We start from the raw sequence: 26522 nt of genomic DNA on the forward strand, positions 1-26522 counted from the left end.
TAAATGATTTCTTTTCTTCGGTATTCACTAGGGAAAAAAAATGTACCAACTGAAGTAAAGAAAAATAGTGGGGAGGTCATGAATCATATAAGGATAACCGAGGAGGTAGTGATGACAGTGTTAAAAAAGATAAAGGTGGACAAATCTCTGGGTCCGGACAATGTATTCCCAAGGACACTCAGGGAGACTAGTGTACAGATAGTGGGGTCATTAATAGAGATATTTAGGATGTCACTGGTCATGGGGGTAGTGCCAGAGGATTGGAGGGTGGCTCATGTTGTACCGCTGTTTAAGAAAGGGTCCAAATGTAAGCTTGGAAATGCAAGACCTGTGAGTCTGACGTCTGTGGTGGGTAAGTTGATGCAAAGTGTTCTGAGGCATGCCATTTACAAATATTTGGAAGAACAGGGATGGATTTTTTCAGGGGTAGATCATGCTTAACAAACCCTTATAGAGTTTTTCGAGGGGGTTACAAAAAAGATTGATGAAGGAAAGGCCGTGGATGTTGTCTATTTAGACTTTAGTAAAGCTTTTGACAAAGTTCCCCACAGGAGGTTAGGAAAAAAGGTGGAGGCATTAGGTATAAATAAGGAGGTAGTGAAATGGATTCAGCAATGGTTGGATGGGAGGTGTCAGAGAGTACTGGTTGAAAATTGTTTGTCAAATTGGAGGCCGGTGACAAGTGGAGTTCCTCAGGGATCGGTCCTGGGTTATATATATTAATTATCTGGAAGAAGGGGTGGTAAATTGGATAAGTAAGTTTGCGGATGATACAAAGATTGGTGGTATTGTGGACAGTGAGGAAGATTACCGTAGCTTAAAAAGAAATATAGGAAAGCTAGAGGAGTGGGCTGAGAAATGGCTGATGGAATTTAATACGGATAAGTGTGAAGTGTTGCATTTTGGAAAGGCAAATCTAAATAGGTCATATACATTAAATGGTAGACAATTGAGGAGTGCAAAGCAACAAAGGGATTTAGGAGTTATGGTAAATAGTACCCTCAAAGTTGATACTCGGGTAGATAGAGTGGTGAAGAAGACATTTGAAATGTTGGCCTACATAAATCGGAGTATTAAATTCAAGAGTTGGGATGTTATGATGAAATTGTACAAAGCATTGGTGAGGCCAAGTTTGGAATACTGCGTACAGTTTTGGTCACCAAATTATAGGAAGGATATCAACAAAATAGAGTGCAGAGAAGGTTCACGAGAATGTTGTCACGATGTCAGGGTTTGAGTTACAGAGAAAGGTTGATCAGCCTGGGGCTTTTTTCTCTGGAGCATGGAAGATTGAGGGGGGATTTGATGGAGGTGTTCAAGATTTTCAAAGGGACAGAGAGAGTCAACGTGGATAGGCTTTTTCAATTAAGAGTGGGGGATATTCAAACCAGAGGCCATGGTTTGAGATTGCAGGGGGAAAATTATAAGGGGAACATGAGGGGAAATTTCTTCACGCAAAGGGTGGTTGGGATGTGGAATAAGCTTCTGGCAGAGGTGGTTGAAGCAAGGATGTTATTTATATTTAAGGAAATACTGGATAATTACATGGAGGGAAGAGGATTGGAGTGGTATGGACCAAGTGCTGGTCAATAGGACTAGGAGGGTGGGGATTTGTTCCGGCATGGACTAGTAGGGCCAAACTGGCCTGTTCTGTGCTGTATATGGTTATATGGAGTAGTGGTGGAAGTAAATACAAGAGGAGTGTAGAAGAGGCTTTTAGATAGACACATATAAATAAGCAGGGAGGGGAGAGATATGTATCACGTGCAAGCAGCAGTTTTAATTTAACTTGGGGATCATGTTTGGTTCAGACTTTTGGGTCAAAGAGCCAGTTTTTGTGCTGTACTGAGTCAGATTCGGACATCATGTTCTGCTAAAAAATGATTGTACCTGTCTAAGCATATTTCTGCCTTAAATGGCACCATATTTTACATTTGGACAACACATTAGTCAAGCTTCAGGTGACAGCTCATTAAATGATGTGCAAATAATTTCCCTTGGCCTCAAGTGAAGATCATATTATACATTCTTTTTCAAATACATATTAGATTACAATGTATCTCCTGCATTTTAAGTTTATATTCTACTGTGAATACAAATTATTTCTCAGTAAAGAACATTCCTAAGTTTTTTTTTAAAACTGCATTATAACTTCATACAATGGTGGTTTTACAATCAGACACTAAGCAACTGGGCAGGTAAGAGAGATTTAGAAAGCTGCTTCCCCAGGCATACATTTCACATAGCAACCAATGACATTAATTATAGCCATTCATTGATCGAAATGTCCAAATACTGTCATGTTCAATGTTCACACATGTAAAATGGTTCTGCAGAGTTTTATACATTTATTACCATTGTGAAAATTATGCTCACTGCATTCTCTCCTTCAGTTGCAACAGAAATAGTGGTTCCTCCAGAGGATTTAATGATACAGAAGGCTGCGACTGCACAGTTTAAATGTCATGCAGAATACGACTCGGCATTCAAAAATGACTTTGAGTTATCATGGCGGAAGGATGGGTTTGAGATTTACAGTGACCAAACCGAGAATGACAGGTAATATTTTTTAAAATGGACAAGGATGCTTTTATTTCAGTCACAATTGTAACCAATGTCAATCCACCATCAACAGCATCAGATTGAGTGAAAACTCTGCCCAAGCAGCAGGTACTTCTTCTTTAGGTGAATTGTTTTTCATACTTCTAAAGATGGAATTAATGTGCTTCGTGAGATAAATTGAGTAGTGGCTGTTAAAGTTTTATATGATGCAAACATTTTTTCTGTGTTTGATGCAAGCACATAGTTCAGTTGTTGAAAATACTTTCCATATATTCAAAGAAATCCCTTTTTTATCTGTCTCTCAAATTTTAAAAATGAACAAAGAGTTAGAAAGCTTTTAATTTTTATTTTTGTTTAAAAAGAAGCTGTGATTCACCTGCAAGTTTTTGTGAACTACATTCACAATATGAACCTGAAAAGCTGACATCTTGCCAATTTATTCCTGACTTTGTAACTTTCCCTTGAAACTGCATCTGGCCATTTTTGCAGGGTAACTTTTGGCATCCTCACTTTTTCTACTTGTACTTATTGAGCATCTCGCTCACAAGCTAGCAGTGCAACTGAAAATGCTGGAGGGAGGTGGAGGGTGTGTGCATTTTCAAAGAGAGAAGGCAAGGGAGACAGGTTCATAATTCCCTGAAAGGGGCAATGCAGGTAAACAGGATGGAGAAGAGAGTGTTGGCATGCACAGGAGTTACTCATGTTAGAGTTGTACAAGATGTTGATAAGACCACATTTAGACTATAGTGTACAGTTACAGCTGCCAAACTATAGAAAGGATATAATTAAACCAGAAATGGTGCAAAAAGAGTTCATAAATTCACAAGGGCAATAGCCAGTCATTTTCCGAGGGTAGGGGAGTCTGAAACAAAAGGGTATAGGTTTAAAATGGGGAAAGGGGCATTTAAAAGGGATCTGAGAGGTGACATTTACACCCAGAGGGGAGTGTCTGCTTGGAACAAAGTGCTAGATGAAGTGATAATGGGAGTGGGGTGGGGGGGAAGGGGGAGGGGGAACAATTACAACATTTGAAAGGCATTTGGACAGGTACATGGATAGGTCAGGGGTATGGGCCAAGCACAGGCAAATGGGTCTTGCTCAGATAGACATGCATCTATGTTGGGTCGAAGTACCTGCTTCTATGCTGTATAACTGTGCCTCTATGAGAAGACTAATGCAGCAAGTGAAGGTGCAGAGAACAGGGAGAGCATCAACAATAGACTCCTGACCTAAGTTGTCAAATCAATAACTTCTCAAATAAAAACACCATGTGGAGCAAAATGAAATGCAAGTATGTGGAGATGCAACAAATTGAAATCAATATTCAGGAGTTAGAGGAGGTTTGGTATGACTCCAGAAATCCTGGCAAATTTCTACATGTGTGTGGTGGAAAATGTACTTTCACACTGGTTGCATCACAGCCTGGTATGGAGAAACTAATACCCTTAAACATAAAGCCATCCAAAAGATAGTGGACACAGCCCAGAACATCACAGGCAAAACCCTCCCTCCAGGGAACACTACCGTCAGCGATCATCAAGGATCCACATCACCCAGCACACGCTCTGTTCTCGCTGCTGCCATCAGGAAAGAGATACAAGTGCTAGGTGCAGGAACAACTGCTACCCCTCTGCCATCAGATCCTCAACAACAAACTCAATTAGGGACACATTTAAGGAATCCTACTTGTGCACTTCATTGATTTAAAAAAAAATTCTCTCAGTATTGCACTGTTTGTTTACATTCGTAATCTGTTTACAGTTATTTACATGTTTACACTGTGTACATTTTTTTTGCACAACTAATAAGTGGTAATTCTGCCTCACCCACAGAAAAAGAATCGCAGGGTTGTATGTGATAATCATGTATGTACTCTAACAATAAATCTGATCCATAACTGTTGGGGGGGGGTGGGGGGGGGAGTTTGGGAAGATGACAGCTGCAGTTTGTGAAACTTGATATTCAGTGCATATGGTTTCTTGAGATGACACTGGATATTGTTTGGCAATACAGGAGGCCAAGAGTATCGAAGTCAGACTGAGACTGTTGACCCAGACTAATTGTTGGAATTTGCTTAATTGTAACTGAATGATAATTCTTGTTATTGCGGGCAGTATATTGTGGAATAGTGTGACTTTGACATGACACTCAGTCGAGAAGGAAATGTATCTAGTTCTTCACATAGTTTTGCTTTGATACCAGTGGACTGAGTGTAATTTATGTGCTCTAAGTTAGGTCATTAATCTTGCATCCAAGGGTATTGCTGGAATACTATCTAGTATAAATAAACATGAAAATCAGCTCTAAAGTTAATAATAAATGATTTGTGATTTGCTACTTTCTAGAATAATAATGGATGATGATATTCTTCAAATTAATGATGTAAGTGAAGATGATGAAGGGATTTACACTTGTGTTGCAAGAACCTCCTTGGACACTGATACAGCAGATGCAAAACTTCTTATCCTTGGTAAGCATTACTGAAGAATCAACGCTGCTATGTTCTGTGCATTTGTTAGAAACACTGATGATGAGATGTCCATTAGCTGGCTCTGACTGACCTAGGTATTGAACACTGCAATCTTCCATGCATGGTGAATTGTCACTTCTAATTATTCACAGGTGATTTGAATTGCTGCATATCGATAGTAATTTCACATCAGCAAGTCCAGTGATGTTTTTACAAGGGACTACAACAGAAGAGCTTTTACAAATGAATAATTCTCATTTCTTAACATTGTAAAAGCAGTGTCAATGACCTGCACTCATTTAATATGCTGTTCGTGCTCACACCCTTCTGCCGTTTTGCTATATTTGCCTGCAGTGGCTCAACTGTAAAAGCAGCCAAGACTTGCTTCATTTTGTGATCGTAATTAGTATAATATTGGGCACCAAAGTAGCCCAATGTTTCTTCAACAAAATTTTTGTGGAATGCTTGAAGGGCCTTCTAAACAAAGTTCAGTTCAATGTAAATTTTAACATCCTGGATTGAAAATCTGCTGGAGCAGGATTGACACTGGGATATCTGCCATTGACCGAGGGGAGGGGCAGCTCAGAAAACAACTGCCATTCAAGGAGTCTGAGATTGGCAGCTGTTGAAGGGCAAGATGGAAATGAAAACATGGTTAATACTGTGTATTTCCTAATACGGAGATCTGACTAGATTTCTGCAGAATCGATTGCAGCCCATGAGAATGGTTCCAGCAAAACACAGCAGATGCTGGAAGTCTGAAAAAAGAGCAGAAAGCACTTGGTAGTTCAGGCAGCATCCATGGATTGGTAGTCTGTGATGCACTATAGTGCAGTAAACAGAAGCAAGATTCAAAGACTCAACAATCGGCTTTATTCTACTTAAAGTCTCTGCTGTAGTTAGCTGTAACTCCATGTGACTGACCTCGAGGGGCCAGATCTGGCTATCTCCCAACGGATGATCGGCAGCCAACCGGGTGAGGCTTGGTCCATTTAGGTCCATTCAGGTCGGCTGATTGACAGCCGGCCAGGTGTGATCTTCCTGCAGGAACACAGGTCGCCCTCTGCAGTTGGCTAGTGGTGTATCACCACATTCACCTTTTTTTAAAAACTGTCCCGAGAGGGTGGTGGGGAGGTTAAATCCCATGTTCCGCAACCCCCAAACATTTGTACATATTTACAAATTTAGATAGTCCAGCGGCCTGAGTCTTTGTGACTGTCGCAGGGTTAGCTCCTGGTCAACGGTTGGTGAGGGTAAGTGGGTGCTGTGACTGTCGCAGGGTTAGCTCCTGGTCAACGGTTGGTGAGGGTAAGTGGGTGCTAGTCGTAGGAGTGGGGGCGCGGTGCAGTGCGGTGGGGTGGCTGATGTGGCTGGAGTTGGAGCATTTGGGTGGGGGGTCGTCCCCCAAGGTTTGAGTGTGTCCGGGGTGCATGAGGTAGGGAAAGGGCAGCAGGTCGATGCGGTCCTAGGTGCCCCACTGCTGTCTGGGTAGGGGAGGTACATCGTGCCAATGTGGTCCTGGGGCAATGGAGGATGTGGTGCTGCGGTGGGTGCTCCCGCTGGTGCTAGGTCCCTGGTTGAGACAGTGTCCTCCCTGCCACTGGGGTACCTAATGTTGGCGTCATTGTGGTTGGCATGTAGGAGGAATACCTGCTCGACCAGGGGTTCGGCCTTGTGTGCCCACATGTGTCTTATGCAGGAGCACCGGTCCCGGGGACGTGAGCCGTGCTGGGAGCGAAATTCCAGTAGTCAATTTCCTGGGGAACGAAAACAGGCATTCATGAGGAGTCTCATGAGGTGCACAGGAGCGACCTTGGCATGGAGCTCCTCGGGGAGGGCGGCCTGCCAGTACTCTACGACAAGCCCTTGGACTTGAGGTCCAGGAGGACTGCCTTCCAGATTATCCCGTTTTTGAACTCTACCTGCCTGTATTCCCTCTGGTTGTAACTAGTCGTGCGACTCGTTGTTATGCCTCTTGCAGTCTGGTACTGGTGCAACTCCTCACTCATGAAGCTGGTCCCCCGGTTGCTGTGGATGAATGTGGGGTAGCTGAACATGGTGAAAATCTGCATCAGTGCCCTTATGACAGTGGCTGTGGATGTGTCTGGGCATGGGATGGCGAGGGAAAACTGGAGTACTCATCTATGATCGTGAGGAAATAGGTGTTCCTATTTATGGAAGGCAGGGGGCCCTTGAAGTCTATGCTGACACGTTCAAAGTGGCATTTATGACATTTGCCTGAGGCAGGCGGAAGAAGCGGGGGTTGCATTCCACGCACCCTGGCACTCTTCACTCTTGGTTCTGGTGTACGGGAGGTGTCAAGACGACGAAATGTTAAAGGCAAGTGACGCCTGTGTGGCAGAGGGACTTGTGCAGGGTTTGCAGCTGGTAATCATGTAGCAAAGTGCAGGTCCGGGAGAGGGCGTCAGGGGAGTCGTTAAACTTCCCCAGTCGGTACTGTATGTTGTAGCTGCCATGTTGCAAGCTCGCCTCTCCAACGCAAGATCTTATCGTTCTTAATCTTGCCTTTGTGGGTGGTGCTAAACATGAATGCCAGTGCACACTGGTCAGTGAGGAGGATGAATCTCCTGCCAGCCAGGTAGTGATGCCACTGGCGGACCGCTTTCACGATCCCCTGGGCCTCCTTTTCAATGCCGGAGTGCCCAAGCTCGGAAACGTGGAGGGTTCTGGAGAAAAAAGTGTCAGGGCACACTTCCTAGTTAAGGATAGCAGCGAGGGCTATATCAGAGGCATCGCTCTCCACCTGGAAGGGGGAGTCCTCATCCACAGTGCGCATCATGGCATCCACGATGTCCTCCTGATGCACGTGAAGGCTGCCCACGCCTCAGGTTAAAGGGGAAAGGTGGTGGCCTGGGCCAGTGGGCAGACCTTGTCTGAAAAATAGGGAACCCACTGTGAGTAGTACGAGAAAAGGCCAAGCCACCTGCAGAGGGGTTTGGGCGTTTGTGGGAGGGGTAGCTCCTTTAATGGCCGCATTCATTCTGGATCCGGGCAATGACACCATATGCCATAATGCACCCCAGGATGGCGAGGCTGATGGTGCTGAACAAGCACTTTATTGTATTTCTCTGCCATCCAGAGAAATCTCTCCAGGTTGGCTTCATGGTCCTGCTGGTCGTGGCCGAAGATGGTAACATTATCCAGGTACGGGTAGGTCGCCTTTAATTTGTGATGGTCTACCATGTGATCCATCTCCCTCTGGAAGACTGAGGCCCCGTTAGTGACCTCAAGTGGAACTCGGCTTTACTGGTAGAGGCGCCCGTCCGCCTCGAAGTAAGTCTAGGGCTTAACCCATGGGTGGATGGGGAGTTGGTGATAGGCTGACTTCAGGACAATAGTGGAGAAGGCCCTGTAGCGGGCTATCTAATTGACATTGTCTGCTATCCTCTGTAAGGGGTAGGTGTCCAGCTGGGTGTACTGGTTGATGTTCTGACTGTAATCTATGACCATCCTCTGTTTATTGCCCCCTTTGACCAGCAGGACTTGGGCTCTCCTTGGGCTGTTGCTGGATTCTACAGTATCTTTTGCCAGAAGCCGCTGCACCTCTGCCCTGATAAAGTTTCTATCGGCTGCGCAATAGCGCCTACTTCTGGTGGCTATCAGCTTGCAGTCTGGTGTGAGGTGTGCAAAGAGGAGGGGGGGGGGGGCGATGCGCAGTTTGGAGAGGCCGCAGGTTGGCCAGGGCTGGTTGGACAGCGTGCTGTGAAAGGTGGTGGGGTGGATTTCAGAGAGCACGCCTCTTTTGGGTGAAAGAAGCTCTCGGTGCTGCCATTGTCGATTAGGCACTTTGTTACCTGCGCGGTGTTGGCTTGGGAGGCCTTGAGTGGCTGTGGAGCCTGTGCGCACCGGGCCTAAGATGGCGGCGCCATGTGGGAGTGTGATGCGGTGACATGGCTACCTTCCCCTCGGCGTACAAGCAGTGGAGGATTTGGAGTCAAGACTTGGGGGTTTGGAGCTCTGGTGACTGGGGAGACCAGAGCTCGCCAACTTGGCAGTGAGTGTTCCATTGGCCCAGGAAGCTTCCCCAGGGATTAACCCAAACCCTAACCGTACGTGTTGGGGATTGGCTGTAATTGGCGGTGGTCAGCATTGTTTGGTAAGAATTAAATATTATTTTAATGCTTAAAAAGCCTTTCCTTGTTTGTTGTTGTTTAAGCATTGATACAAATAATTTACTGATGCTACTGGGCTGCGTTTTTTAAAAAATGACCAAAAAAAATACGTTTATCCGACATAGGCCCAGTCCCGACCATTTTGGATAATCAGAATTGTACTGTAATTCCTTAATATTTAATTCCCTACCACTAATGATGGTGTTTTATGCAACATGCAATAACAGGCCTTTGTCACATGTAAATCTCCTGACTGACCTTTGCCTACAAACCATTTATAATGTGAATGAGACAACTGTTTGTAAGAACCCTGTAGTCAAAATTACTAGTCTTCAGCAGCAACTTCAAGTATTAGAGGTGAAGAATGCAAAGAGCACGTTTAACATCTGTTACTACCAACTGGGTGAAAACAGATTAGAGTTATTCACACAAGGTTTTTCCCGTGTCCTTTACATAAGATAAGCATAATGTCTTCTTCACATTAATAAATTACTTGTTTCAATTAAATTTGAATGATGGCAACTATGGTTGCCATAATGCCCTCAACAGAGGTTATGTTATCGTCTGTACAGATGTTATATTCTCAATATCCTTGTTCAATAACCTCCTTGCAAAGGTTGTGGGATGTTGAGGTGTCAGAGAGTGGAGGCAAGTTGAATGGAAGAGCTCAAGAGGGAAGAGAGAAAAAAGAATAATGCTGAATGAGGACAGAGAAGGGGCCAAAGAACTGGAGTTTGGTGGTGATGATTATTGAAACGTGGTTTGAGGGAGGAATCAGGCCATTGACCAACAAACCGATCAGTGAAAGAGGAGGGATTTCTACTTTGTCAGAGTAGTGATTGTGGTTTGGATGCAGCAGCCAATATTAAGTTCAGTTGTCTAATGTATGTAGCATAACATCTGCAAGATATCTCAAAAAAACTTAACATGTAATTAATTATTTTGTGAACTGCTGTCACTGTTCTGTGCACAGATGTATGCAGCAGGGAGAAATGCATATCCTACTTCAGAGGCAAAAATGCTTCACATTGAGCTAAATTGACAGAATGAAGCACAGACTGGGGAATCAGACCTAGAACCTGCCTGGCCTACATGATTAACTTATGCATTGAATAAACACACTGAGCCTTCAGGGAGCTGTTAACACTGGTGTAATTTTTTTTTTGCTGTATTTTACATTGGCTCTCAATGTACTGCAGGGTTTTTTTAAAATTTAGCACTTCAGAACATGGAACTATTAGCATGTTGTCCCAGTTTTGTTGTTGTTCTCATTATTTAAAGGGGTCCACGACTGACTGCAGGTTGCTCCCTCCTCTAAAGATTATGCCTCTATGGAGAAATACTTGGACAACCTTCAAACATGGAGCAAAAAAGCAAACAGTTGGAGGTCCATGGCAGGTTGTGTAGCATCTGTGGAGACAAAGAGATGGTCCATGTTTTGGGATGAGATCCTGCATCAGGACTCCACAGCATCTTTGCCTTCACAGATGCTGCTCAACCGCCAAGCAATTACTCCAGCAATTTGTTTTTGCTCCAGATTACACTCTCTTGTGTCAACATTCGCAAGTGTTTTGGTAAGTGACAAGTAATAGTGCCAGATGAAGACCATCTCAAACAAGTGACAATAGTGGCATTAACATTGGTGAGTCATCAACTTTGGGATGGAATCGTGGAGAAGGTGGTCACCATTGTCAAAAGGGGACTGAAGCAGTAGAGCAACCTACCTCGTGATGTGTCAAAATGTTTCCACCATCAAGAAGGCACAAATCGATAGTACAATTGAATATTCTCCACTAATTGGTGGACTGTACTTCCAACAGCTCGAAAGAAGCTCAATACCATCCAGGACAAAGCAGCCCTATTGGTTGCCATTCTGTCCATCATCCTAATTCATGGTAACTTGGCTGCAATGTGTACCAAATTTATTCCAGCTACTTGCTGAGCCTACTTCATGAAGATAACACATCCAAAACTTGTGAAATGGAACAAAGAAAGGACAAGGGATTCTGGTCCATGGAAATGCCACTACCTACAGTTCCCTCTTCAAGTTGTATAGTCGATGGCAAATGCTTTGTTTCCAGGAAACATGCACAACTCCATCAATCTTGGGGATTAATGCAGAGGAACAAGTTGCATCCTTTACTTACTCATCTCAGCATGCTCTCCAATCACTGTGCTTCAGTCAGTGCACACCAAGCAGATGCAGAAAAAAATCTTGGAGTGCTGCATGTTGTTAACCATAGTTAGTAGGACATTGATGAGCCAGACATCAGGGTGACTTACAACCAGAGAAACAAATGGAAGAATGATGTCCTTGCTCAATATCTACATATTCAGTGCTCAGTTAATTTGTGAAGCATTAATATAATGGATTATTTGGGACTCTTGTTGGGGTAAAACTTCTCCAAAGGAGCCTATAAAATCTTGGTCAAAATAAGGGAAGTAACCCTTTCTATACCTCAATGATGACCACAAGTAGTACACACAAAATCAGATAGAGAAACCTGGAAGACATACAAATTCTGCATACCAGGACAGCCAAGGCTGATTGAAATCCACAAATTGATCTTTTTTTCTGATTGCCTTTCCTCATGAGAGTCACCTGATTTAAAGGACTCAAATCTCCACATAACATGCATTTGTCTGTAAGGATTTGTACTTAGCAGGTATAAACAGTGGTGTGTTGATCACCTTAATATTTTGTATTGACATGAAGTGTCCTTCAACTTTGCTGTGTGGTTCAGGGATGTTGCTACAAGAGAAGAGGATGATACTTCTGAGGCTTGTCTTGTTGTATCCTGGCATGCATCTCATTGACCAGGGCTTGCTTGGCTCTGTGGGTACATGTGAGTATTGTCCATCTCCTCCATGGCAGTTATAATTGGTGTGTTGCTGCTCTGTTATGGAGAGTGTGCCCTTAAGGGTGGCTGCCTTTCTCTACTGGGGCAGGAGATTAGCCAAACTAAATGAAGTCTGAGTTTTACTTCATTGCTTGTTTCTGGATGTTGATCACTCAACAGTTTCAAACAAGAGAAGCTAAAAGCTGCAGATGCTTGAAAACCTTAAAAGGGTCCTGGTCAAAAACATCTCAGGAACGGGTTCCAGTCCGAAATGTTTACTTTCTATTTCTTTCCATGGATGTTTCCTGACCAGCTGAGTCCCTCCAGTTTCTCATTGTTTGCTGTTTCAAATATCTTTCTGTCCAGTTCCTCAAGGTTTTTCAAGGGATCAGATTGACGTTAACATCAAATGCAATGTGTTTACCACATGTGCAATTAACAACATTTAATTTCTGGAAAAGGAGGACGGGGTGGTCCACATCTAGTTTATGAACTACCACAACCATTGATTTTTTGGTTTGGTTGTTGCCTTTGATCTGCTATTGCTTGTGCATGTACAACCATCCAGTGTCCGATCTATGGCTCAGGGTCGTCAGTTGAAATCCCAGAGATGTAGTTTAATGTTAAATCATGAAAAACTGTTCTTTTGAAAAGTGATTGGAGAATGGGAGAAAGAGTGTTTTCTAAACAACATTAAATTTGATATAATCATACAGAAGAGAGCTGACAGTTGGCATATAGTAAAAGCAGTACTTCAAAACATTTCTCCATCGAGAGCTGAAACTTAACACTATAAAGTTTTTCAGTCTGTCTCTTGAAGATGGCTCAGTTGTGGTCATGTTTTATTGCTGCTTCATGTGTCTGAAGATCCGGGTGAACACTGTAAATGTAAATGATGTATGATCTTCTGAAAAGACATCCACACATCACTGTCACAGGTGAAGTATACGCCTTCCTTGAATGGACTTCAAATTAATTTTCAAGTGCATGCAATCTGTCAACCTGTTTTTAGTTCTCCTTGGATGCAATATGCACTCAATTGAACAGTAAAAATATAAATTGTTCCTTCACCCCCAGAAAAAAAATACTAAATAATAATAGTTGTATGTGAAACAAGCATTAAGAACATTAAATACAAGGTACTTTTCACTTGACAGTTGTGTTGTAGTTTACAACTCACTCTAGACCACTCACATTTCTAAACTGGAGTATATCGACAAGTCTACAATTTTAGGTTACAAACATCAAGTATGAATCTTCAAAGATTTATCAGCATTATCTGAACCCCTGTCCTACTGTTCTCTTCCTTTTTTGTGATACAATGCAGTTTGAAATTTTACTGATACTTTTATTGAAATCTGGTTGCTATCTGAAGTAATAAACAGTTGAAGCATAGCCACATTTACAGTAGTTTAAACTGTCATGCACTTGTACGCTGTGAGTTAACGTTTAGTCCCATTTTACCCTGTTACTGAAAAGTAAATCGCAAAGTAAAGGTTTGAAAGTTGGTTTTTTTGCCAAGCTCTCTGCTTACAGAATTATCAGAAGGTGTGGAAACTGCTTTTCTCTCTTGTACACATGATAATTACAGTTGAAACAGATAACTTGGCGTTTTAAATCGTATAAGCAATAAGATCCTAACCTCAACAAGTTTTAAACATCCAAATATTGCATCAAAAAATGCGGGATGTTTGCTCTCACTGGTGCCTATGGGCAATTATTGTACTCCCAGTGCTTTTATTTTGAGAGGCTCCAGGTTTTTGGTGTCAAGGCAATGCTCACACCTATTGCCCCTTAAACTTAATGCTAAAGCCAGCAGGGAGAGAGAGAAAAGTTAACTGCATATTTGGGAGCAAGGAGATGCATATAAGCTGGACGAACTAAAGATGACTGATTTCTTTGTCCAATGAAAATAAGTGAACCAGATGGATTCTGCTGAAAACCACATGGTTTTCACGAGTGGGAATGTTTGCTTTTTAATGCATTTCAGTTATGATTTATGAAGTCATGCTGAGAGAGGGCAACAGATATGTGCCCCAACAACCTGTTGCTACTTCCTTTGAGTGACAATTCAGCATCCTGTCATATGTCATATTGGAATGTCGTCACCTTCACATTGCTCATCCCCAATGATTTCCCACGTGCCCAGGTCTGAACTGGCATCCAAGGCCAGGGTTAACATCTGAGAGGGTGCTGCAGTTAACAGACCTGCTGAAGGGGTAACATCATTGTCACTGCTGTGCTGCTCAGACACTTTCATCTGCCTGGGAGGGAAGCAGGTGGTTTGGCACTCTGATGTAAAGCAACATAATTCTTCCATCTCTTACAACCCATCAATGTGCTGTCATTGTCATCCATCTCCCTGGCGTGACATTGAGCTCTGCATTAGACAGTCTCTCCTATGATGGTGAGATGTTGGAGCCCATTGTCCTGTGCTGCTTTATATTGCAAATTCTCACAGAAAATAAATATTGGTGAAACACTAAAAAAACCCTCAGATACTGGATATTTGAGCAAAGATCTGGAGGAACTTGACACAATAAAGTCTCGACAAATGGCGTCAACCCAAACATTGACCATTTCTACCCGTGGATGCTGCCTGACCCACTGAGTTCTCCCGCAACTTGACATCTGTATGTGATGTGTCTGTCATGCATGATTAACTGGCAATTTGTGTACGGTGTGAGGAGTGGATATAATCTTTCAGCAATGGGAAGTGTTTGTGAGAAAGTAAGGAACGAGGATATTCACCTCTGGCTCTGATATACAAAGGTTATTAGTTGGTGGGTGATGGAGGACATTGTATGGAGCATTGTGTTTGAGGTTAGAAGGTGGGAGCTGAAAGTATGTTAACAAATTTCAATCAGAATCTGAATTTGTTGTCGTGAACATGTAACATTTGCAACCACTGCAACTGTGCCTGCCTGTCCCGCATCGGACTTGTCAGTCACCAACGAGCCTGCAGCAGACGTGGACATACCCCTCCATAAATCTTCATCCGTGAAGCCAAGCCAAAGAAAGAAAGAAGCAACATCACAGGTGCAAAAAATTGCTGCTGGTTACATTTTTTAAAATAAATCCATTTGTGCAAAAGAAATTTAAAAATGAGATGGTGTCTGTAGTTCATTGTCCATCCAGAAATTTGATGGCAGAGGGGAAGAAGCTGCCCTTGTGCCTCTGGGTGTTCATCTTCATGCTCTTGTTCCTCCTTCCTGATGGCAGCAGTGAGAAAGGGCATGGCCTTGGTGGTGGAGGTCCTTGAGGATAGAGACTGCTTTCTTGTAGATGTCCTTGATGAAGTGAAGACTGATGGCTGTGATGCCGCTAGCTGAGTTCACAATTTTCTGCAGCCTTTTCCTGTTCTGTGCATTGACACCTTCAGTCAGAATGCTCTCCATGGAATACCTACAGAAATTTTCCAGCATCATGGTGTACAGTGGGCAGTGAAGAAGGCTAAAATAGGATTACATTAGAATCTAGATGTACTGGGGAGCTGGTTAAGGAAAGGCCAATGGAATTTAACATGGACAAATGCAAAGGGCTGCATTTATTTTAAAAGCCAAACTAGGGCAGGACACAATGGATGGCAGGTTGCTGGGGAGTGTGGTAGAACAGAGAAGCCAAGAGGTACAGGTAAATAGTTATCTAAAAGTGGTAACAAAGTTGGGCAAGGTAGTGAAGAATCTATCGTCTTGAACAAGTCATGAAATTCGGTGTTTTGCAGCAGTATCGTAGTGTAAACATTCATATTATAACTATCTTATAGCATAACTATTAAAAATAATAGTGCACAAAAAGTAAGGCAGTGTCCTTGATTCATTGATTATTCAGGAATCTGACGGCAGCGGGGAAGAAGCTGTCCTTGTGCCGCTGAATTCTCGTCTTTAGCCTCCTGTACCTTTTACCCAATAGTAGCAGATTGGAATCCTGTTATTCCAATCCTTGTAGTACAAATCAACTGTTCTTAGTGGAGGCTCTAGCACATTTAAGTAAAATCCTTGTTTTCTTTTCACCTCATGTAACACATTTTTTTGTGTAGTTGAGAACTATGATAGAAACCAAAACTTAACTGTTTCACAGGGAAGGGGCCATAAAATTTGAGCAGAGTCCAAGGGGGTCAAAGTCATAAATAAGATTTAGAATAGCTGGCGTGGGAGAACTTATGGAGGTTATAAAATCAGAAGGGGAGGTCCTTTAGTTACATTCTCTTACCCAGGGTTGGGGGAGTCTAAACTAGAGGGGGTGGAGGGAATAGATTAAAAATAGATCTGAGGTGCAACATTATTTCACATGGCTGATGGTGAGTATATGGCAAGAAAGCTATAGGTACAATTGTGACTTTTATCAGTCATTAAGACAATTTCATGGATAGAAATAGCTTAAAAGGATATGGGCCAAATATGGGTAAATATGATTAGTTTGGAGGGGCAACTCTGGTTATCATGGATGTGTTGGGCTGTATCCATGCTCTATATTCTATGACCCATAGAGAAGATCATTAGACTTAGTGCAACATTGGACTTGCTGCCTAATTACATTCATGTCTTTGGATTTTGGCAACTTTGCAAAACTGTTCCCCTGTTTCTTGGGATTGGTGGAACTGTTATCAAATATGAAGAACAATATTACAAAGTTTCCTCAAAATTATCAGCGGTGTTTTTTTTTTGTTTCTCCCTCCCTCAAATAATCTAGGTTATTCATGTCACAGAATGTGAAAGGGGATTAGGTTCAAAAAATATGAGGACAATTCATTGAAGAAGCAGTTGTGGTTTTTACACAGGCACTGCATAACGGAAAATTATTGCAAAATTCCTTCAGTGCAGGCTGTTCAGAATGGAAATTAACGACTCATTCCCATTGACGGATTAACTATCACCCGGGCCCAAAGGCTGAGCTTCAGTAAGGACCCCATGACCTTGCCCACCTTGGTGATGCCCTCCCCTCATATTCTAAATTTATCTGCCAAAAATGTACTCAGGGTCTGCATGTGTATGCTGTGCTAGACAATGGCAGGATAGAATTGATGGGCCAGGTGGCAATAGCCTGGAGGAAAGGGGTTGGGCTGGTAGTGGGGTGTCTTGGTGCTGGTTGCTGATGTGGACCTCATCACCAGGCTCTGACAGCCTTTTGGGCAGTTTGTACCTGTTCAGCTCTCTGCTGCACAACAACCCTCTCCCCCCCAAAAAAAACCTCCTTCTTGTACCAGTTTGGCCATCCACCTGAGTAATTCAGCTCTTGCCCCACACCATGTAAATTTCATAACGGTCACTGACTCCCCAATGTCTACATCACAGGGATTTAACATTGATTAGAAACTGAGGTTTCTTGGTCTTCTACACAAGAGTTGGAACCTATGAATCATGCAGTGTGTAACTCACCAATAACTCACTGCTGCTCAAGAAGATCGACCACATACACAACACATCAGCCTGGTTGGTAGGCATTCAATACACAAGCATTTACCAATTCTCCACCACTGACACATAGCAATAGTAGTTTCTACATTTGTATCACCTGCATGCTGCAGCCACCATTCCGAAATACTCCTTGGGCAGGATTTTTCAACCCATGATGACATTACATGAAGATGTAAGGACAAGGGCAGCAAAAGCATGGGGATACCAGCATGTGGACGTTACACAACAAGCTACACACAATTTGACTTAAAATACCCCCACTATTTTCCATAATTGTAGAGCTGTCTTGGTTTTTTGTGAAACATCCTGTTCTGACATCACTTTTTAACAGGATTGATTATTAAAAAAAAAACCCAGGTCAGCTCTACAATTATGGAAAAAGGAAAAACCATGCAAAGATAGAATACATCAAAGATCTATACAACGACACAAAGACCGAGAGGACGACTTTGATGTTGGCGACAATGACGAGGGTCCAGCAACATGAAAGAAGAAGTGGAACATGAAATCATCAGAACCCAGATCATATTCTGGGGCATGTGAACTGTATGAAGCGCTAGAAGGTTTTGGTGTAGAGAAATTAGCAATCGTATTGAACATTGAACAAAGAATATATAACAGTGGTGAAGTACCAGAAGATCTTATAAAGACAGTATTCATTGCACTGGAAAACAAACCAGGTGCCACAGATTGTGGACAACACAGAACAATTAGTTTAATGAGAGCCTTCTCACAAAAACTTGACTGAGAAGCATCCTGTAAGGGAACATCAAACATCACTTATATTCTCAGGAATATTATTGTAAGGTCGATAGAAGTACAACAAGACCTATATTTCTGTTTCATTGACTACATAAAGGCCTTTGACACAGTGAAACACCAAGTCATCATGAGATTGTTTAAAGATATTTAATATTGATGGAAAAGAGTTAAGATTAATCAGGAATCACGAGTGGCAACAAAGTGATGTCATACAGATTGACAACAGGATTGGTGAATATCACCCAATAAAGCAAGGAGTCTGAGAGGGATGTGTTCTGTCACAGATCTGTTCTCCCTGTTCAGTGAAAACATCATGAGAACCACATAAGACATATCTGGAATAAGTATAGGAGGACACAATATTAACAACTTCTGCTATGTAGATGATACAGTACTGGTAGCAAACAGTGGAGTAAATTTACAGAAATTACTATCGACCATCAACACAGAGAGTGAGAGACTTGTCCTGACTTTAACTAAAGAGAAAACTGAAGTAATGGTAATATCAAAGAAACCTGATAATCCAAATTGTTGGATCAAATTGGGAAATGAAATCCTGAAACAAGTTCACAACTTCAATACCTTGGATTATGGGTAACATCTGATGGCAAATTGGAAATAGACATAAAAGCAAGAATAGCAATGGCAAGATAGGCATTTATAGAAATGAGAAGCATCCAAAAGAACAAGAAAATAGCAAATGACATTTGCCTTAGAACTCTCAGCTGCTACATTCTTCCCATACTGATGTATAGCTGTGAGTCATGGACCATCACAAATGCAATGGAAACAAGAATCAATGCAACAGAGATGTGGTGCCTCAGAAGAATGCCATGCATATCATATATGGACAGGATAACAAAGAAGTTCTTCAAAGAACAAAAACAGCACCTACATTACTTAAAAGAATCAGAAAACAACAATCAAAATTCTTTGGACACATTATGTGAAGAGATATATTTAGTTACAATTGGAAAACTGGAAGGCAAAAGAAGCCAAGGCAGACAGAGAATGAAAATGACAGATGGATTAACATCATTGTATTTTGGTATTTAGTGTACAATCGGCGTCAGGGTCTGGAGATTTTATGTTTTGGTTGCTTCTGTGTGAATGGCCACACTTGAACGTAGGAAAAAAATTGTGAACAAAAAAGTCTTTCATTTTAATGTAAAATAACATAAATGTTATTTATTTTCAGTAGATTAACCTATGGTTAAAATATCAATTGGATTATAGAAAAGATTTGTGATTACCCTGCAGCAAAATACAACCCTTTAGCTTCATGGTAAATATTTCTGCTTTTCAGATAAATTAAAAACATTTGAAGGGAGTGTTTTCAGGAATATTAATGTTGCAGAATAATGTCTGCAAAAAATAGACCTTATTCTGTCAGTTTTTCTTTTGTTCTGGGCTATCTTCAGTGCTTATCTTTGAAGACAGCTGTTAGTAACAGGAAAATCAATTGAAAAGGGAGGCACTATTCACAGTAATGAATCACATTCCAGTGGCTTTGTCATACGGTTAACATTGAATCTTCACTCCATTACAAGCTCATGATGATTCTTCTTTCTTTGGCTTGGCTTCGCAGACGAAGATTTATGGAGGGGTATGTCCACATCTGCTGCAGGCTCGTTGGGGACCGAAAAGTCTGATGTGGGACAGGCAGGCTCGGTTGCAGCGGTTGCAAGGGAAAATTGGTTGGTTGGGGTTGGGTGTTGGGTTTTCCTCCTTTGTCTTTTGTCAGTGAGGTGGGTTCTGCGGTCTTCTTCAAAGGAGGTTGCTGCCCACTGAATTGTGAGGCGCCAAGATGCATGGTTGGAGGCGATATCAGCCCACTGGTGGTGGTTGATGTGGCAGGCACCAAGAGATTTCTTTAAGCAGTCCTTGTACCTCTTCTTTGGTGCACCTCTGTCTTGGTGGCCAGTGGAGAGCTCGCCATATAACACGATCTTGGGAAGGCGATCGTCCTCCATTCTGGAGACGTCACCCACCCAGCGCAGTTGGGTCTTCAGCAGCGTGGATTCGATGCTTGCGGACTCTGCCAGCTCGAATACTTCGATGTTGGTGATGAAGTCACTCCAATGAATGTTGAGGATGGAGCGGAGACAGCGCTGACGGAAGCGTTCTTGGAGCCGTAGGTAATGCTGGTAGAGGACCCATGATTCAGAGCCGAACAGGAGCGTGGGTATGACAATGGCTCTGTACACGCTGATCTTTGTGTGCTTCTTCAGGTAGTTATTTTTCCAGACTCTTTTGTGTAGTCTTCCAAAGGCGCTATTTGCCTTGGCGAGTCTGTTGTCTATCTCTTTGTTGATCCTTGCATCAGATGAAATGGTGCAGCCGAGGTAGGTAAACTGGTTGACCATTTTGAGTTCTGTGTGCCCGATGGAGATGTGGGGGGGCTGGTAGTCATGGTGGGGAGCTGGCTGATGGAGGATCTCAGTTTTCATCAGGCTGACTTCCAGGCCAAACATTTTGGCAGTTTCCGCAAAACAGGATGTCATGCGCTGGAGAGCTGGCTCTGAATGGGCAACTAAAGTGGCATCATCTGCAAAGAGTAGTAAACGGACAAGTTGCTCTTTTGTCTTGGTGTGAGCTTTCAAGCGCCTCAGATTGAAGAGATGCCATCTGTGCGGTACCGGATGTAAACAGCATCTTCATTGTTGAGGTCTTTCATGGCTTATTTCAGCATCATCCTGAAGAAGATAGTAAAGAGGGTTGGTGCGAGGACGCAGCCTTGCTTCACGCCGTTGTCAATGGAAAAGGGTTTGGAGAGCTCATTGCTGTATCTGACCCGATCTTGTTGGTTTTCATGCAGTTGGATAACCATGTTGAGGAACTTGGGGGGGGGGGGGGACCTCCGAGGCACTCTAGAATTTGCCAAAGCCCTTTCCTGCTCACGGTGTCAAAGGCTTTGGTGAGGTCAACAAAGATGATGTAGAGTCCTTTGTTTTGTTCTCTGCACTTTTCTTGGAGCTGTCTGAGGGTAAAGACCATGTCAGTAGTTCCTCTGTTTGCGCGAAAATTTCCTCCCAGAATCACAGTGTGGCTTTCGCGCAAACAGAGGAACTACTGACATGGTCTTTGCCCTCAGACAGCTCATGTTGAACAGTATTCGTTAAAAGTGGCTTGTCTCTTCTCAGTTTGTTTATTTTGTTTGTCAAAATAGTCCTGGACTTCCAACCTATGCGAATTACGTCCACCCACACATACGACCACATTTTAAAAAATTTTTTATTAAAACTACTGCAACTACCAACAACAGCCTGAAGTCCCTGCTCTCCACAGCAGCCCAAAGTCCCAGCTCCCAGTGGCAGCACAAGGACCCTGCTCCTGGTGGCAGCCGGAGGCCTCCTGAGTTAAGACCAACCCGGTGTTGTAAGTCGGGGACTACCTGTATCCGTAAACAAGAATCAATGCTTTTGAGCTGAAAGGTACTGGTATGCATAAGTTTGAGAATGGAACTCAAAAGCTTTTTGCTGAGGGAAGAGCAATGTGGCAGAAGTTAAGTGAATGAGATTGAGGCTCCCAGATGGTATGTTGCCTCCCAGGAGCCAGAGCCAGTGATGTCTCTGATCGAGTTCTCAGCATTCTAGAGGGGTAGAGTGAGCAGCCGGGTGTTGTGGGCCATGTGGGAACCAATGACATTGATTGGAGCTGAGAGGTCCTGAAGAGGGAATTTAGGGTGTAAGGGTAAAATGTTAAAAAATAGGTCTTCAAGGGTGGTAATCTTGGGATTGCTGCCTGTGCCACATGGCAGAGAGGGTAGGTACAGGAAGTTGTGGCAGATGAACGTGTGACTGAAGAGTTAGTGCCAGGGGCAGGGGTTCAGATTTATGGATCATTGGGATCTCTTCTGGGGAAGGTCTGTCTTGTACAAAAAGGACAGACTGCACCTTGTGATAGTACAGATTCTATCACCAATGTGTATATGTACAGATTGTAGTGTAGGATGACTGTGATTGGCTGAGAGTGTAGCCACGCCTACTGGCAGGTCTTAAAGGGTTGCTCCTTGTCGACCTACATCTGATACGCTCCAGTCTTCTAGTTAATAAAAGCCTTGGTTTGGATCAACAAGCCTTTGATTCTTTCGATGCGCTGTACACACCTGAACTGGAAAGGACAAGGATTGCTTAACTATTAGGGAGGGTTGAAACTAGTTCAGCAGAATGGTGAGAATCAGAATGTGAGTGCGGAGAATAGAGCTGAATGCCAAAAGCATGATGCAATGTGTTCTGAGATTGTGAGGTAGGACAGACAGGAAACAAAACATAAATGTAGCCAGTTAGAGGATTTGAAATGTGTCTATTTCAAGACTAGTTGTATTAGGAATAAAATGATGAACTTGGAGCATGGATCAGTACATGGAACTATGATGTCGTGGCCATGACTGAAAGAGCAGGATTGGCTGTTGAAGGTACCTGAGTTGAGGTGTTTTAAAAGGAATAGGATAGAAGGTAGGAGAGGGTGGGAGAGTGGGGGGTGGAATTGGTGGTGTAGCATTACTGGTCATGGACAGTATTGCAGCTATTGAAAGGGAGGATACTGCAGAGGGAGTGTCCACTGAGTCAGTTTGGGTGGGTTAGAAACAGGAAGGGAGTAATCACTGTGCTGGGAGTTGTTGATAGACCCCCAAATAGCCTTCAGGTCACTGAGGAACAGAGAAGCAGGCATATTTTGGAATGGTGCAAGAAATACAGGGTTGTAGTTATGGGTGATTTCAACATCCCTAATATTGATTGGCACCTCCTGACTGCAAGAGGGATTGATAGGGCTGAACTGATTAGATGTATCCAAGAAGAACTCCTGACACAGTATGTAGACCGGTCGACGAGAGGAGAGGCCATACTAGATCTAGTAATGAACTTGGTCAGGAGGTGGACCTCTCGTTGAGGGAGCATTTTGGTGAGAGTGACCACAACTCCCTGAGCTTTAGCATTGCTGTGAAAAAGATAAAAGCAGACAAAATGGGAAAGTGCTTAACTGGGGAAGGGCTAATTATGAAGGGATGAGGCAGGAACTAGAGAGAGTAAATTGGAAACAGATGTTCTAGGGAGAAAGCACAGAAGTAATGTAGAGGAAGTTTAGGGACCACGTGCAGGGCTCAGGATGGGTTTGTCTCACTGGGACATGGAAAAGATGGTATGAAAATGGACCCATGGCTGATGAAATGGGTGAGACAGCAAATCAAAAGGAAGAAGGAAGCATATATTTGAAGTAGGAAGCAGGAAGGGCTCATGAGAAGTACATGTTAGCCAGGAAGGAGCTTAAGAAAGAACTTAGGAGACCTCAAAAAGGGCATGAGAAGGCCTTGGCATGTAGGATTAAGGAGAGCCCCAAGGCATTTTATCTATATGTGAAGGGCAGAAGGATGACGAGAATGAAGCTGGGGCCGATAGAGGAGGCAACATATCCCTGATGTGGAGGAGCTTGGGGAGGTCCTATATGAACACTTTGCTTCAGTATTCACAAGAGTAAAGGGCCTTGGTCAAGGGGAGGTTGAAATAGAAGAGGCTTGTGTGCTGGACAGTTTTGAGATTAAGGAAGAGGAAGTGTTGGATCTTATTAAAAAACAATAAGATTGATAAGTTTCCGGGGTCAGATGCATTGTACTCCCAGGTTGCTGGAGGATGGGAGGGAAGAGATGGCTGGGACATTGGCTATGACCATTGTGCCTTTTTTGGCAGCAGGGGAGGTGCCGGAGAATTGGAGAATGGCACATATGGTCTCCTTTTTAAAAAAAAGTAATAGGGAGAATCCTGGGAATTATAGATTGGTGAGTCTTACATCAGTTGTGTGAAAACCCTGCTGTTCAGTAACTGTGTCTCGAATTTCCTCCTCTACACTCACCCCCTCTCCCACCACCAACATCCAATCCCCTCTACCTCACAACTTCTTTCCCTTCAAGGCATTTTTTTTTTTTCAAAACACTCACCCCACTGCCCTAGCCACATTTTTTGGCCCTGTCCAATAACTTGCAGAGCCTGGGAGCAAATTTTGTTTGGTACATTTCCGTAAAACACCATGAGAATGTTCAGAATATGAAATGAATGTTGTTATTTCCTGCATCACCAGCCAAATTCAATTTGTGGGAACTAATGTGTTAAAATAGCCTGAAGCTTCAAAATCCACTCTCTGGAGAGCCATCCTAATTGAGGGACCATTCATCCTCAGAGGGAAGACAATGCATGAAAGGCCAGATGTCAGTGGGGGTCAGACTGGAAAGGAATAAGGAAAGGCAAAGCTTAAGCGATCAGGTGTGATAACAATTATTAGTGAAATTAATTTGCAGGGAAGGTTAGACATCAGAAGGGAATAATGATTGGTACTTGAGCAAAGGATCATAAAATGTAAGACGGGTCATTGGATAGGTTACAGAGATCATGGAAAGTGGTTTACTAGTTCAATTGTATGGTGAGTGCTAAATACCTTTTTTTATGGCATGCTAACAGTGCAGGAAAAAGTGTCCTCTGAGGACTGATCTCAACCTACAACATTCTGCTGCCAATTTTCCAAGCCTATGGAGATGTTAAATGCAATGTCAATTCTTTTTATGTTATCTTAGGGAGTCAGAGCTTCCTACCTACCTGCAGGAATTGCAGCCATGACTTCAGCAAGCAAGCTACTCAGAGACATCCAAATGTATCCCATTTAACCCAAGAGATGCAGTTGAAAATGAACTTACTTTAATGAACTCATTGTTCCGAACCTCCAATTCCTACAAATTTAAAAATGATTAAGACAAATGGGGGTTCACATTAAGTGTGTGTGTGTGTGTGTGTGTGTGTGTGTGTGTGTGTGTGTGTGTGTGTGTGTGTGTGTGTGTGTGTGTGTGTGTGTGTGTCACAATTGCAATCCTACCATGAGACTCAGAGAGAAACTCTATCAGGGCTTACCCAGACTGATCGGAGCAGTTCCTCCAATGTCTGCAAACAAATGAACAAAATGAAAGCGCCAAAACAGGTACCTCAGTGACTTTTGTGGTGTTTTTGACTTTGCATCAAAATATCCTGTTACATCTGCACTTGCTATTGTTTGTAATTCAATAGCTGACGGTCTCACTGTCCTTGTGTTTGATTCTGCCAGTTCTCACTTTTCCACTTGAGAACTGCTTCTGCAACTCAGGGGACTTGAATCTCCTCCTTTGCTACAGTTGGGTGGTTCCTACTGGTTGGCTGCAGGCAAGCTGTTGTTGCTTGTGGCAGCTACAATAGCAACAGTCAGCTTTCCACACCATGGTAGAGAGGGAGAGCAAGCTTTTTTTTTTCCAGTTTTCATTCCCCAAAGCTAATTCTTTGCATGGATGGAGAGGTTAATTTAAAAAAAAACTGAGAAACTAAGCAACTAAGTAAGTTGGTGCAGGGGCAATGGTTGGAGAGTGTGGTGCCATCAATGTCCCTGTTATTTATTTGATAGTTTAATCTGTGGAGAAAAGTAAATCCTCAGAGCAATTTATCAGTTTTTAACACAGGTTACTTTTTATTCCCTCTCTTTTTGTCTCTGCATGACAACATAACTTACAAAATAACAAACATTTACATTTTTAATTGTTTTGTTCCTTCACCATTTGGTTCCGTTGAAAATCGTGATTAATGTCAGCAACATAATTTTCTATCTTTAGATGAACTAACTGGCATTTACTTCTGAATCTTTTCTACTGGACAGCTCCTCTCCAAATGGTGATGGGTCCACTGAACTGTTTTTACCCACTGAGCAAAGCAGCACACGCAACAGCATGATCTCAATCAAGGGTTTTGACTCAAAATGTTGACCATTCCTTTTCACTAACTGATGCTGCTTGACCTGCTAAGTTTCTCCAGTATTTCTGAGTTTTTACAAACCTCTGAAACCGCACCCCCCCCCCCCCCCCATTAACCAGCTTTGATATGTGGGTCACCATCTCTCTTTCTTGAACTAATGTTTAGCTTCTGCTCATTTTCTCTGTTGCATAATGTGATCAGACCAGATAATTTTTTGAAATGACGACATGCTAATAAATATACGACAGCGGCCACAGGAAATTACATTCAATCTGGTGTTAACAGTGCAAGACCAAGTCCTTGGGATAGACATTCAACAGAGAAACTACCTAATGTTACTTTCTATTGACTTTAAATTTCCTACAGTCTTAAGTTAAAAAGTCCAACCCCTAAATATAGTTGCAAATGAGCAATAGCTGACATGGAATATTTGCTGATTTCACAGTTTGTTTGGAAAAGATTGTTGCTTGGGTTCCAATTATGGTTGTCAGTTTACCACAGATGAGACTGTTCGTGAAACAAGTATCAAGTCGATGGTTTGGGAGTCTTCCTGATGGTGAAATAAGTTTTGTCAATAG

At 42.8% G+C, this 26522-nt stretch overlaps 1 protein-coding gene and 2 long non-coding RNA genes across 12 annotated transcripts in view; 2 read left to right on the forward strand and 1 right to left on the reverse strand.

Annotated features, from left to right (window-relative positions):
* Window positions 1-26522, forward strand: part of chl1b (cell adhesion molecule L1-like b) — a 687190-nt gene that overhangs the window by 290376 nt on the left and 370292 nt on the right. For all 10 annotated transcript variants that reach the window (XM_069936961.1, XM_069936960.1, XM_069936966.1 and 7 more), the window contains 2 exons: window positions 2394-2559; window positions 4908-5032. In XM_069936961.1, coding sequence (XP_069793062.1) covers window positions 2394-2559; window positions 4908-5032 — 291 coding nt within the window. The remainder of the gene's footprint in view (window positions 1-2393; window positions 2560-4907; window positions 5033-26522) is intronic.
* LOC138763205 (uncharacterized) overlaps window positions 1-26522 on the reverse strand; it is a 37663-nt gene that overhangs the window by 7076 nt on the left and 4065 nt on the right. The window lies entirely within an intron of this gene.
* Window positions 22442-25034, forward strand: LOC138763204 (uncharacterized). Its single transcript, XR_011357390.1, has 2 exons — window positions 22442-22601; window positions 24750-25034. It is a non-coding gene; the product is annotated as an uncharacterized lncRNA (long non-coding RNA).

This window comes from Narcine bancroftii, chromosome 5 (genome assembly GCF_036971445.1).
Source record: "Narcine bancroftii isolate sNarBan1 chromosome 5, sNarBan1.hap1, whole genome shotgun sequence".
NCBI lineage: Eukaryota > Metazoa > Chordata > Chondrichthyes > Torpediniformes > Narcinidae > Narcine > Narcine bancroftii.